This window comes from Cyprinodon tularosa, unplaced genomic scaffold (assembly GCF_016077235.1).
Source record: "Cyprinodon tularosa strain WSP-4 unplaced genomic scaffold, ASM1607723v1 ctg533, whole genome shotgun sequence".
Taxonomy (NCBI): domain Eukaryota; kingdom Metazoa; phylum Chordata; class Actinopteri; order Cyprinodontiformes; family Cyprinodontidae; genus Cyprinodon; species Cyprinodon tularosa.
Window position 1 is genome coordinate 594,888 of NW_024039267.1, and position 14,647 is coordinate 609,534.

Sequence of the window (14,647 nt, forward strand, 5' to 3'; positions counted from 1 at the left end):
CACCTTGCCGATTTAGCGAGCGTATGCCTGATGTCCCAGAATCTCCTAAAACGCTGGCATATGCTGAACTTTCTATTTATTTTTTCAATTTTGGGCGTATGCATAGCATATTCATAACAAATCCAGAACTTATGTCCAACAAAATCCTAACTTGTGCATAACGCAAGGCAGCGTAATGCCCATGAAATAATGCACAAGCCAGTGTGCCCAGTCTGCATAAAGAGATTTATTTGATTGAGGTATTAACCTAGCTGCTGTTTATCATCTTGAAGTTCTTGATAAGTTACGCATCAGTTATGCACAAGTTACTCATAGGTTTTGGATAAGCTAGATACCATGACTTATGAGTAAATTACACTTAATGTATGTCAAGCATCAGATAACTGACCTGTAACTAATGGCCCATGTAGGAAATATACGCTGGCATACGTCGCTGTATGTCGATACATTAACTTATACAAAGTGTACCCATAACTTATCCAGCGTATGCCAGCGTTTTTGCCAGATTTTTCATACGTCAGGCATACTCTGGCTAAATCGTCAAGGTGTGATAGGGGCTTAACATGCATGCAGACCAGTAGAAATACACCTTTTCTCCTCTTTCCGTAAGAAAGCCCACCCCCAGAAGTGAAGAGAACGTGATCTGGAGAATGCTATTTGAAAAAAGAATAAAAAAGAAAAACATTTTTTTTAATTCTAAATGGGAAAAAAAAAAAACGCTCTGAAAGATGGAATGTGAAAGCAGAAAATAAGAAAATAAAAATTACGAAAACTAAAACCTAAAAAACAAAAAACAAAATTACTGTCAAAACAATTTTTTTATTAAAGAGTTTTTAAAGTTTCATATCTTAATTGGATTTTCCTCAAATTCCCGTCTATAAAACATGTTCTTTGCTTGCAACCATAATGGAAGAAAATGCACTCCATATTCCCAGGATTTACAGTCTATGCTTGGTTTAAACGGGCAAATCCCCGCATCATCTTCTAAAAAAGGTAAAATCCACCATCAGTAAGATTATTAGAAAATCATAGTAACTATTCAGGTTAACTGCGACCTTTTATTCTCCTGAGCCCTCCAGTGTTTACATGATATTTAACCAGAGCCACACATATAGGGTCACTTTGTTCTTTGGGCTCCTGATCCAGAACGGATCTATCTGAGCTCTATTTATTTATGTCTTCGGTCATTCTGCTTTGTATTTGAGAGGGAGGCAGGAAATGTGCGCTCACAGACCTAAAGACCTAAAATGGAAACCTCCGCCCCTCCCACGCTGGCTGAAGAGGATATTGATGGATGCAGAGAGGCAGAGAAAGAGGAAATATTGATTGATAGGAAGAGGCACACAGTGGGGGAGGAGAGCTGTGTGTTGTAAGCAAAAAACTGATAATGAGAGGAAGACGAGCTCAGATTGGTTCCATCTCCTCTCTTCGGTTCATACGGTGCATTCCTCTGTGGTAACAGGCAGGGTCAGTCTGTGTGTGCGTGCTGTAAAAGAAGCATTGTGGGGACCGCTATTGTGAGGTCATGGGGTGATGATGTAATCTGTGTAACCCGGCGCCACTTTTCCTGAACGCGGCCCAGCTCTGTGTCCATGAACGGACCAGTCAGGACTTGTTTCCTTTTACACATCTTGGATGATATATCCACAGAATAATGGCAGAAAAACTTGAATGAATCATGTTTAGTGTTTCATTGAGTGAATATTAAAATGATAAAGGATAATTAGAATGTCCGGTGTATTATTTTTCTTTTCAGGTAAGTAATATTTTTGAAACGAGAATCTGTACCCAGACTTGCACTCTGAAACTTTGATCTGTTTGTGTTAAAGTTAATTTACGGCACAGATCTTGAAAACAGCTACAGTAGCTGGAAAAACGGCAGATGGGACGGTTTAGGCATCATGTCTGGACATGTCCGGGATGCTCGTAATAGATTCAGATATTTTATATTAATCTCTATAAAGCCTTGCCTCCTCCTGCAGGCACCATCTTTGCATAAATAAAAAAAATACTTTTTAAACTTTTTCATCATGTTAAGTAATCCTGGGGAATAAATTCCTGCATACATACTTTATTCCTGGTAAATTCTGCTGTAAACTAAAAATAGCTTTAGCCCTTTGCAGGACAGTTAAGATTGTATTTTATTTATATACACCAGAAATTAAACATTGATGTTGGTGATGACAGGTTGAAGACTCTATTTGATCTTAGACTCTGATATAAAATCAACATCCTGTTGACGTCCTCTTGGGGAGGATGGAGAGCTAATTAATGCTTTAATTACTGAGTAAAAACACAGCATCCTCCTGATGGTTGTGTCTACAAAATAAAGACAAAGATCTGTGGGGTTCATTTTTATCCAGAGGTCAAAGGAAGTTTTTTTTTTTTAGTTTATTAATCAGGAAATGTTTCCTGAAAACTAACCTCTTTACTTTAGTATCGGTTCCTGAACGTAATCCAGTGTTTAGCTTTGGACATCGGAGGCTTTAATGTTCCTTTATTTATTTAGTTCTCAATAAGGATCATTATATCGTTTTATTATTTAAAATGTAATCCTTAAAGAGCTTATTTGAAATAGCCCAAAACTGACTTTATTTGACATTCTAGCTACAGTACAAATGACATGTTTACAAACAGTTACTTTAAATCAGGGATTAACTAGAAGAAAATAATATTGCTCATGTTTTCTAAAATCTATGGAGGATTAAAAACAATGAATTGCATAAACCTTTAACTGAATTTAAATCAAACTGATTCATATTTTTCCTCCTTTTTAAACATTCGCCTTCAAGCAGTAGGCGCTGCCCTGAAAGAATTCCCCTCCAGGCGTTTAAAAGATGAGAAAGCGTCCATCCTTCCTCCGACACTCTTCCTCTGCTGTCAGAAGCTTCCTGGTTTTCCTTGGCAGCTGCAGGAGGAGCTCCAAACTCTCCCTCAGCTTTCATTCATCCCACTTTTCATTTTCCTTTCTCCTTCACAGAGTTCTCTGTTAACAGCTGTCAGAGCTGAGAAGTTCAACGAAACCCATTTTCTATCCAATTCCTGTTTGAGTGGTTTTAAAGTTAGTGCTGTCTGTATTTGTGTGCTGTGGGCGGGGCCAGATGTGTGCCTTCCTGTGCAGATGTTCCAGTGGGGAAACAATCACAGGATATGCTCTTATCAGCACGTCCAACAGCTGGACGGATTTATAGCGTCTGGGTTGGACGCTTTAATCAGTCTGAGTGCGGCGGCTGCAGCAGAGGTACGCCATGAAGACGCTTCTGTTTTACGTCAGGAACAGACAGTACCAGGTAGAGTCCCTCCACATTACACGTGTGCTGGTTTTATCAGTTTGATCTTGGTCTGCAGGTTTAGACCCACTGCTTTGCTTTGCAGTCTTGGCTTCACGTAGGTTTTTTTTTAACATAACCGTTATACAACATGGAAACGCTGAACCAGTCTGAGTTTGTCATCATCAGGACTTCATGCAGATCTGTCTGGATGATCAGAATTGCATGAAAGCTCAAAGTAGGTTTCATGCTATGTTGATGATTGAGGGGAAAAGGTTGTTATTTTTTGTAGAATACTGAGTGCTGCTGCAACATTTCAGTCCCTGCATTGTTCTACCTCACAACACATCTCCATCCTGTTGGCGGGGCCTTCCTAGATATAAACAAGGGGGTTTATTTTTAGGTCGGAGTTGGACTTTCCAGGGATTTATCATTGTACGACTGCCTCCCTGGTTTGGACCTGCAGAACAAAACCACAGCCTCGATTTGCTTTGGTTCCAAATACCAAAGAAAAAGAAACTCAACAGGTGGGAAGGAAGCTGACGAATGTTGTGATGTAAATTCTGGCTTCAGTTATTCGTCGCCCGTCCTTTTCTTTTCCATTAACATCAGGGCTTCAATTGCTCTCCTCCAGCTTTGAATTCAGGCACTTAAACCTGTATAAGGTGCTGGGGTCCATGGGAGCCAGAGTTAATCAGTCACCTCAATAACAATGGAAAGAATCTGAAGGAAACCTGGGCTGATGTTTATATTTTCTGGGCCCAAAGAGAAGGGAAATATATATGATAACAGCAAATATCTGGTATTGACCATAACTGCAGCACTAATGTTGACATTCACTGTAATATTCTATTCATTTTGGTGCATCCTTAGTGTTGATGGTTTATTTGTTTGTTTTTTTAACTAGATGTGCAATAATAATGATAATAATATTTTTTTTTCTTGAGTGATCTGTCAAATTTAATTAGATTAAAAGAAGATTTTCTACAGAATTTTAATCAATTGAAGCTGAACCTGTGCTGCCAGTTGAAAAATGGCTTGTGCCAGTTGGCAACCAGCATATGCCAGTTGAAAAATTGGCATGTGCCAGTTGGAAAAAATTGGCATATGCATTTGCCAGTTGGGGGTAAAAATGGCATATGCAAGTTGGGGGAAAAAATGACATACGCCAGTTGGGGGAAAAAAATTACATACACCAGTTGGGGGAAAAAAAATTACATACGCCACTGTAATATTCTATTAATTTTGGTGGATCCTTAGTGTTGATGGTTTATTTGTTTTGTTTTTTTAAACTAGATGTGCAATAATAATGATAATAATACTTTTTTTTCTTGAGTGATCTGTCAAATTTAATTAGATTAAAAGATTTTCTACAGAATTTTAATCAACTGAAGCTGAACCTGTGCTGCCAGTTGAAAAATGGCTTGTGCCAGTTGGAAAAAAATGGCAAAAGACAAGTTGGGGAAAAAAATGGCATATGCCAATTGGGGAAAAAATGGCATATGCCGGTTAGGGAAAAAATGGCATATGCCGGTTGGGGAAAAAATGGCATATGCCGGTTGGGGAAAAAATGGCATATGCCAATTGGGGAAAAAATGGCATATGCCGGTTAGGGAAAAAATGGCATATGCCGGTTGGGGAAAAAAATGGCATATGCCGGTTAGGGAAAAAAATGGCATATGCCGGTTAGGGAAAAAATGGCATATGCCGGTTGGGGAAAAAAATGGCATATGCCGGTTGGGGAAAAAAATGGCATATGCCGGTTGGGGAAAAAAATGGCATATGCCGGTTGGGGGAAAAAATGGCATATGCCGGTTGGGGGAAAAAATGGCATATGCCGGTTGGGGGAAAAAATGGCATATGCCGGTTGGGGAAAAAATGGCATATGCCAATTGGGGAAAAAATGGCATATGCCGGTTAGGGAAAAAATGGCATATGCCGGTTGGGGAAAAAAATGGCATATGCCGGTTGGGGAAAAAAATGGCATATGCCGGTTAGGGAAAAAATGGCATATGCCGGTTGGGGAAAAAAATGGCATATGCCGGTTGGGGAAAAAAATGGCATATGCCGGTTGGGGAAAAAAATGGCATATGCCGGTTGGGGGAAAAAATGGCATATGCCGGTTGGGGGAAAAAATGGCATATGCCGGTTGGGGGAAAAAATGGCATATGCCCGTTGGGGAAAAAAATGGCATATGCCAGTTGGGGGAAAAATGGCATATGCCAGTTGGGGGAAAAAATGGCATATGCCGGTTGGGGGAAAAAATGGCATATGCCAGTTGGGGGAAAAAATTACATACGCCAGTTGGGGGGAAAAAATGGCATATGCCAGTTGGGGAAAAAATGGCATATGCCAGTTGGGGGAAAAAATGGCATACGCCAGTTGGGGGAAAAAATGGCATACGCCAGTTGGGGGAAAAAATGGCATACGCCGGTTGGGGGAAAAAATGGCATATGCCGGTTGGGGGAAAAAATGGCATACGCCAGTTGGGGGAAAAAATTACATACGCCAGTTGGGGGGAAAAAATGGCATATGCCACTTTTGTCTCTATGTATTGCTGGGGGCTGCTGAAGCAAACAAAGCTCTGTTGTCAGATATCAGGATCTGCATGTATCAAAATTCAAGTGTCAGAATCAGTTTAGAGGTAAAGAATGTGGATCTTCTCAACATTAGAAATAACGAGGATGATCTCCTGGCTGAGAACATTTGAACAAATGTTTATTGCTGCAATGTTTCACTAGATTTAATGTGAACTAATGAGGGTAGAGGAAAGATATTCTGCTTCTCTGGATTGATTATCTTCATTCTCTTTCTGTTCTGAGGTCTCTCTCTTCTGGCATATATGAAACTTTTCTGCAGCTAACTAAATTTGACTCTTTTTAAAAAGAAACATTGAATAAAGTATGAAAGTTTTGATGCATAAAAAAGGAAGTGCGTCTTTAATCAGAGCTGGACTCCTGAGTCTGTTAACCCCACACTGCATGAATCTACAGTTCAGACCTTTTCTCTCTCATTTCCATTCGTGTCGACTGTGACGTAAGTTTTATAATCCGGTTTCAGAGGTTGATGTTTAGCTTTTTTCCCACACCTGAGCCTTGTTTAATTAAATTACTTACTTGAAGTAGCAGCTCGCTGTTCCTGCCAACTCTCTGACTCCGGGTCAGAGCTGGAACTCAGGAGGGGTTCTGTTTGGTTGCTGATGCCAGGCCCGGGTTGATTATGCTAACTGCAGGACGGTGTTTTGATTCCTGTTCATTAGTTTTCCCAGCATGCTTGTTGCATGGTGTCATATTTGAGCCTTTGCTGAGGAAGAGGTTGATTACAGGAGGAGGAAGAGGGAGGTAGAGGATGAGAGAGCAGAGGCGCAGTGTGAGACGTCCTTTAGACAGATTACTGTGGCTATGGTTCACTGTCTTTGCTTGACTTCTCCCAGCTGTTGGTTATTTCTATAATTAAAACTTAACTCTGATTGTTTCACATAAAAATTGTATTTCTTCATGTTTTCTGACCTAGATGCCAACGTTTCTGGTAATATTCCAAAGTCCTGGTTGAAGGTTCTCTAGGGTTTTTTTGGTTATTTGATGTGTTTCTTTGGGCCTTGGCCTACATTTCAGTCCAAGTCTAAACATCCTATGTTGCCCCTTCTTTTCCTTTTATATTTTCCTTCTAAGCAGCCAGTTTTTCGTAGCATTGATCAAAAGTTCTCTGGTTCTTATTAAAGTTATTTCTTTGGACTTTGGTTGCTCTTTGATTAATCTAACATTTACTTTCTGATGAGGTCTCATTGGTCTTTTGAATTTTTATTTTGGGACTTTTACAATATATATTTTTTTTTATCCAAAAAAAAAAAAAAAACTCAGTCTTGCGTCATCACTAAAAGTTTCCTTTTTTGAATATTTGCATGAAGCCAGATCTTTTGGAAAAAGTGTAGTTTAAGTTTTTTTTATTTTATTTTAGAGTGTCTTTGGCTGTTTTCTGATTAATCTAAAGTTTACTGAAAGATCTGCCTCATTCCTCAGCATAACGTTCTTATTTTCAGATCAGATCATGGTAGTTTTCTTCTTCTGCTGAAGGTCTGTTTGGACAGTTTTTTTATTTTGTTTTTTTAATGCTTATTTTTTCATCCAAAACAATCTTACTCTTTCCATAATCACTTAAGTTTTTTATTTAATATTTATATATTGATTTGATATTTTTGTGAAGTCATATCTTTTTGTAAAGTATTGTTTATTACAAGCGTCTGAAGGCCTTTTGAACTAGTTTCTTTGCACCTTAGCAGCTTTTTCTTTATACATTGATTTTCGTTATTTATTTAACAGCTAAAAGGTCTGTAAAGCACCTACAATGGTCTTTATAGTTTAGCTTAAATCGAAAGTTACTACCGTAACTACGGTTCTATGAATCCCGGATGACCGCCAGAGGCGGTGCTTCAAGCACTGAATGATCATTCATGCGCATGCGCAGGTCGAGTATTAATGACAACAAAGTCAGCTGTGACCTGCCGGGGACCCACGTGACTCTATATAGTCACGTGGCACCCGGCAATCAATCCCTCAATCTTCTCGCGAAAGCAGAGATTCCGAGGGACCAAGCACTCTGGCGGTCATCCGGGATTCATAGAACCGTAGTTACGGTAGTAACTTTCGTTCTATTTCATCCCTACTGACCGCCAGAGGCGGTGCTTCAAGCACTGGATGACTCATATCAACAAGGTCACGAGGAATCAGCAACATTCAAGGAACAACGACTACACCACCCACCTAATGTGATGTAGAGGCATGCTGCTCGAGGATTCCCTGAAGCGGATGGGGCGCAGCCACATTCACCCTGTAGAACCGAGTAAAGGTACTAGGTGACTTCCAGGAGGCCGCACGGCATATAACATCCAATGGCACCCCAGTCATAGCAGCAAACGATGTCGACATGCCCCTTGTAGAGTGGCATTTCACTCCCGCCGGCAGTGGCCGGTCCTGCAAGGCATAAGCCTTGGAGATCAAATCCACAACCCAGTGTGCAAGTCGCTGCTTAGAAAGTGCCTGACCCTTCCGTGAGCCAGCGTAGCAAACAAAAAGGCTATTTGTCTTTCGGAAGGATGCCGTGGCATTGATGTATGTCTCAAGGGCACGGACAGGACACAGTGGTTCAGAGGGACTTCCGGAGTCAAACCGGGCAAGATGGAGAGGCTGGGTGCTGCCTGCTGGCAGTGATACCTTAGGAATAAATGCTACGTCAGCCCACAGTGTAATGCCTGAGCCATCAGGATTCCACCGGCAGCAGGGTTCGGCTATCGAGAGAGCCTGTAACTCCCCTACACGTTTTGCGGAAACCATAGCTAAAAGGAACGCAGTCTTCAGTGAGAGCCATTTGAGGTCCGCCGACGCCAGGGGCTCAAATGGGAGGGACCGAAGAGCCTCGAGCACAAGAGAAAGGTCCCACGCCGGTGCCACAGGGCGGTTGGGTGGGTGCAAATGCCGAGCACCTCTTAAAAACAGTACAACATCCTTGTCTCGGCCCACAGAACAACCATTCAGCCCAACATGCCAACAGGAAATGGCAGCCACATACACCTTTAAGGTAGATGGGGACCGTCCTTGATCCAGCAATGCCTGCAGGAAGGTCAGTATGTCAGAAACTGAGCACTGCACCGGGTCCTGCCCTCTATCACGGCACCAGGTCGCAAAGACCGTCCACTTGTTAGCATAGACAGCTCGCGTGGACGGCGCCCATGCATTAGCCATTGTATGCCCTATGGACCCAGTGTATCTTGAGAAGGTGGACCCCGGCCTTGCAGGGGCCAAATCCAGAGCTGGAGCCGGTCCGGTTCGGGGTGCAAGATCTGACCCCCCATCTGAGAAAGAAGGTCTCTCCTGGAGGGGAGACGCATTGGCGAGCCGGAGCTGAGCTCGCACAGTAGAGGAAACCAAGTCCTCGCTGGCCAGTAGGGGGCCACCAGCAGGACCCTGTGCCCCTCCTGACGTACCCTGAGGAGAGTCTGAAAAAGTAGGCTGAATGGCGGAAAGTCATAAAGGAGGGTCCGGGGCCAGTCATGTGCCAGAGCATCGTGGCCCAGAGGGCTGCTGTTGTCCAACGAGAACCAAAGGGGACAGTGAAATGCGTCCCTTGAGGCAAAGAGGTCCACGTCCGCCCTGCCAAAGACCTTCCAGATGCACTCCACCACCTCTTGGTGAAGCTTCCACTCCCCTGGAAGCGGCTTCTGACGGGATAGAAAATCTGCTGGCACGTTCTCCGGCCCTGGGATGTAGGCTGCTCTGAGGCTGGCTATGCGTGGAGCTGCCCAGGTCAGAAGCCGTCGAGTCAAGCACAACAGTTTCCTTGACCTCGTGCCCCCCTGGTGGTTGATGTGAAAGACCACTGTGGTGTTGTCTGACCTCACCAGCACGTGCTTCCCCCGCAAGCCTGGAAGAAAGCTCTGAAGAGCCAGAAGTACAGCCTGTAACTCCAGGACATTGATGTGTTCCCCGCCCTGCCGCTGGGACCATGTCCCCTGTGCCATTTGACCCCGCCAGGTTGCACCCCAGCCCGTGGAGGATGCATCTGTAAACACAACTTCCCGACGACACGGGAGGGAACCTAGCGGGACCCCTGTGGTCATAAACAACCTCACCCTCCATTGGGACAGAGACTGAAGACACTGAGGCCCCACCCGAAGTCTTCTGAGACGATGAGTGTTCCGTGTGGGATCCAGATTCAAGCTGTTCAACCACATCTGGAGGGGCCGCAATGACAGCAGCCCCAAGGGCACTACGGCGGACGCAGCTGTAAGCATGCCCAAGAGTCGAAGATACCGCACAAGAGGCAGCGCCATGCCGCGCCTGAATTCCGGGAGCACGCTCAATATACTGTCCACCCGCTGGGGTGACGGGCAAGCAGTCATTGAGATGGAATCCATGGCAATGCCCAGGAAGACAGTCTCCTGTGAGGGGGTCAGACTGCTTTTCTCCATGTTCACCTGCAAGCCCAAGCATCCCACATGATGGAGCACTAACCGAGTATCTCGAACCGCCTGGTCCCACGTCGCAGCACAAATGAGCCAGTCGTCCAGATATGGGAGGATCCTCAATCCCTGTGCCTGCAGAGGAGAGAGGGCCGCTGCAACACATCGGGTGAACACCCTGGGGGACAGCGAAAGTCCGAACGGGAGGACCCTGAACTGGAAATGCCTCCCTTGAAAAGCAAAACGAAGAAACCGCCAATGGGGCGGAGCGATCGGAACGTGAAAATAAGCATCCCTGAGATCTATGGAAGTGAACCAATCGCCCGGGGAAATCGCCTGCAACACTTCCTTGGTGGTCAGCATATGAAAGGGCATGGCCTTCAAGTACACATTCAGGCCTCTGAGGTCCAAGACTGGACGCAAGCCCCCGGTCTTCTTCGGAACCAGAAAATACGTGGAATAAAAGCCCGCTGGATCCAGCAGGGGGTCCACAGGCACTATAGCACCCTTGGCCAGCAAGGTGCAGATTTCTTGGTTCAGTGCCTGTGCCTTCACCGGGTCGTGGATCACAGTCATCCTGACCCGGCCAGGGATAGGTGGCCGGCGGCGGAATTGAAGACGGTACCCCCCGGGACAGGGTGGACAACACCCACAAGTCCGGGGTGTGGGCAGCCCAGAAGCTGAGCTGTCCCGGGGAAAAATAACCGACCGCCGGCCCTAAGGCATCATCTGCGGGTCCCCCGGCCCTTCGAAGGCCCGGGAGGACGCCGGCCAGACTGCGCGGCTCGAAAGGGATGAAAGGACCTCGTCCCAGCCTGGTCTCGAGCTCTGTTCCTCCGATCTAGAGCAGGTCTCTGGACCGATCTCTGACCTGGTAACAGACCCTGGGGCTCAGTGGGAGAAGGAGAAGGCACTAAAGACCTCCGTGAAGGACCCGCAGCTGCCCAGGTGCTTACTGGCTGGCGATCACGTCTGTGAAGCCCTGCCAGCTGTTGCCTCGTTCTAGAGGCCTGAGCCGTACGGTCCAAGGCGTCCAGTGCCGCTGAACCAAAAAAGCTCCCCCGGGACCACAGGCAGGGCCCGGAGGGTCCTCCTACAAGGCTCAGTTAGTGGTGACTGCGCCAACCAGACCTGGCGGCGAGCATGAACCAGTGTGGGGAGTGTGCGTCCAAGTTCCCTCGTCATAAGAGCAAAGGCCTGCAGAGATGCATCAACCAGGCCTTGCGTGGCATGATCCAGCGGAACAGATTCCAAGGAGGAAGACAGGGCCAGCATAAGATGGGAGAGAGAGTTCCCAATCCGGCCCATGCGGGCCCTAGAGTCATAGGCCTTACAGAGAAGGTCGTCGGTAATACGGCACTGAGGACGCGGACAACGGGCATTGGGCCGCAAGGCCTCATCAGGCGGGATTATAAGAGAGGCAATGCCCGGTTCCACCGCTGGCATCTGCCCCAAGCCAACCTTGGGTGCCTCCTGCATAGCTGCCAGGACCCTGCCATCCGTCGTCAGACGTGAAAACGCCTTGGTGTCTGACCAGCAAGCATGCAGTTCCCGCACATACTCCGCCGAGGGAGGAACCACAAAGGCAGTCTCTGACCTTCTGCGCCTAAAGAAGGCGCTGGAAGCCGCAGGCTGGGCCTGAGGAACACTAATCTGTAAACGGGCAAGAGCCGTTCGAATAGCGGATGTCACAGACTCCCCCGCATCCTCCTGGGAGGCAATGGAGTCCGACCCAGAGGCCCCGGAGCCCAGCTCCGGAAGGTCCTCACAGAAATGGGTGCCAGAGGCCGCCACAGAAACGGCATCGTCGTCATTGACTGACGTTTCATCCTGCTCGGTAGGGAGAGCCGTGCCGCGATCACCAGCAGTCTGAAAGGACTGGAGGAGGGCTTTCATTTGGGCCAGCTCAGTAGTGAGATGATCCACTCTGGTGGACAACCTCCCTGCATCGGTCCGTCTAGCACGCTTTGTCGGTACCGAAGGTGCAGCCACAGTAGATCGTTTGCACACCGCTTTCTCCATCGGCAAACGAGCACGCGGCGAAGCGCCCGCCCAGTCGGTAGGCTGCTCCAGTGCAGCCAACCGATCCAGTCTGACCGACCGGGGCATGACGCGACAGTTGGGGCAAGCGTCATCTGACAGCGCCTCCCGGAGATGTTCCACACCGAGGCAGGAGGGACACAAGTCATGCCCGTCATCCGGCTGAAGTGGAGCCAGACAGGTCGAGCAACATAAATTATCCAGCATCATACTGCTGAAAGGCGTGATCAGCCTGCTACCAAGGACAAGTCAACACGAGCAGGAAACGCTACTGGCGACTCGATTATTAACTAAAGATTAACTCAGCACGAGCAGAGACGCCACTGGTGAGTTTAGGCAAACAAACTATAGAAGAACCCAACGCGAGCAGAAACGCTACTGGTGGGCTTAGGCAAACAAACTGAAAACAACTCAGCGCGAGCAGAAACGCCACTGGTGAGTGTAGATAAACAAACTATGGAAGAACCCAACGCGAGCAGAAACGCTACTGGTGGGCTTAGGCAAACAAACTGAAAACAACTCAGCGCGAGCAGAAACGCCACTGGTGAGTGTAGATAAACAAACTATAGAAGAACCCAACGCGAGCAGAAACGCTACTGGTGGGCTTAGGCAAACAAACTGAAAACAACTCAGCGCGAGCAGAAACGCTACCGTGAGTCAAAAGAGCCACAAAATTAATGTGGCAAATCAAAGCGAACAGTAAACTACTGCTGAGAAAAGAACGAAAACTTACCAGTCACCGCAGATCTGGTAAGGTGAAAGCAGCTTGTGCAGCCCCTGGAGGGCGAGACTTACCCGCAGCTCCGACCAAACCCGGTCACGGGGCTACCAGCAACAAGCAGCCAGGAAACTAGTGGTATACACAGAAGCAACCAGCTTCACACGACCACACTCCTGTACTCAAAACACCTGCGCGCGAGAAGAACAAAAGGGATTGATTGCCGGGTGCCACGTGACTATATAGAGTCACGTGGGTCCCCGGCAGGTCACAGCTGACTTTGTTGTCATTAATACTCGACCTGCGCATGAATGATCATTCAGTGCTTGAAGCACCGCCTCTGGCGGTCAGTAGGGATGAAATAGAACATCTGTTTTTCATATCAAGCAGCTTTTTTATCTTTTATTTTATTAATTTAATTATTCAATTAATAATAAAATATTAAATTTATTCATTTGATCCGAGCCAGCTCCCATGTCAGAGGACAAAGAGAGCACATTCAGCCAAAGTCAGAGATCAGGACTACACTGGAAAACAGGTCGATCTCCAACATCTATAAACAAAGGTGTTGACGTTAGAGATTGAACTAACAGATTCTGCAGAGTGGGAGAATAGAGATAGAATGAATCAGAATGATGAAAAAGGGGTCCCTATGTCCTCCAGCAGTCTAAGCCTATAGCAGCATAACAATAGAGATAGCTCAGGATAACCTGAGCCACCCTAACTATAAGCTTTATCAAAAAGGAAAGTTTTAAGCCTAGCCTTAAAAGTTGACAGGGTGTCTGCCTCACGGACTAAAACTGGTAGTTGGTTCCACAGGAGAGGAGCCTGATAACTAAAAGATCTTCCTCCCATTCTACTTTTAGAAATTCTAGGAACCACTAGTAAACCTGTAGATTGAGAGCAAAGTGCTCTGTTAGGAACATAAGGAACAATCAGATCTCTATCAGATGGAGCTTGGTTATTTAAGGCTTTATATGTGAGAAGGAGGATTTTAAATTCTATTCTGGATTTAACAGGAAGCCAATGAAGAGAAGCCAGGATAGGAGAGATGTGTTTTGCATTTATATTTAAACCTATGGCCAGACATTCTCATATCTAACTGAAATCATTTTATTCATTTTAATGTCAAGAGCTCAAATGTTCTTCTAATATGTCATTTATGAGGAGTTTTCATAAATACCTTGACTCTTTTTATCATCCAGTATTTGATGTTTTCCTAAGGATTTTGTGTTCCTCGGACTAAACCAGACTTCTTGGCAAATAATTTCCTTTTAAGGCATCGATATAGAACTATTACACTAACATGCAGCAGTTGCATTGCAGTACTTTGCAGAGGTTAGTCTGTGTTTGAATTTTAATGTCATGATTCTGAGGCACCACACTCATGATTCAGCTACAGGTCTTTCCTTGATTGTTTTCATGTTCTTCACTTTAGATGATTTTATTATTTCCTTTAAATTATTATTTCATTCTTAATCAGTAGATTTATTTGGGACAGGCAATGAACGTTATGCTTTCATGGCAAGTGACTGGGAACAGGATGGATTGAAAGAACAGTAATTAACCTCCTGGAAGATTGAGCTTTTGGTTTAATGTGTTGGCAGGATGATCTTAAGAATGGAAGGCTAGATTAAGAGTTTTTACACTTTTACATTTAACAAA

General features: G+C 45.5%; 1 protein-coding gene across 2 annotated transcripts in view; it reads left to right on the forward strand.

Moving 5' to 3' along the window:
- rps6ka3b (ribosomal protein S6 kinase, polypeptide 3b) overlaps window positions 1-14,647 on the forward strand; it is a 100,640-nt gene that overhangs the window by 40,943 nt on the left and 45,050 nt on the right. The window contains exon 1 of one of the 2 annotated variants that reach the window (XM_038304440.1): window positions 2,972-3,290. The exons of the other annotated variant lie outside the window; for it this stretch is intronic. Within the exon in view, the coding sequence (XP_038160368.1) occupies window positions 3,249-3,290 (42 nt within the window). The 5' untranslated portion in view covers window positions 2,972-3,248. Of the gene's footprint in view, window positions 1-2,971; window positions 3,291-14,647 lie in introns of those variants that run through there. 2 annotated transcript variants of the gene reach the window in all.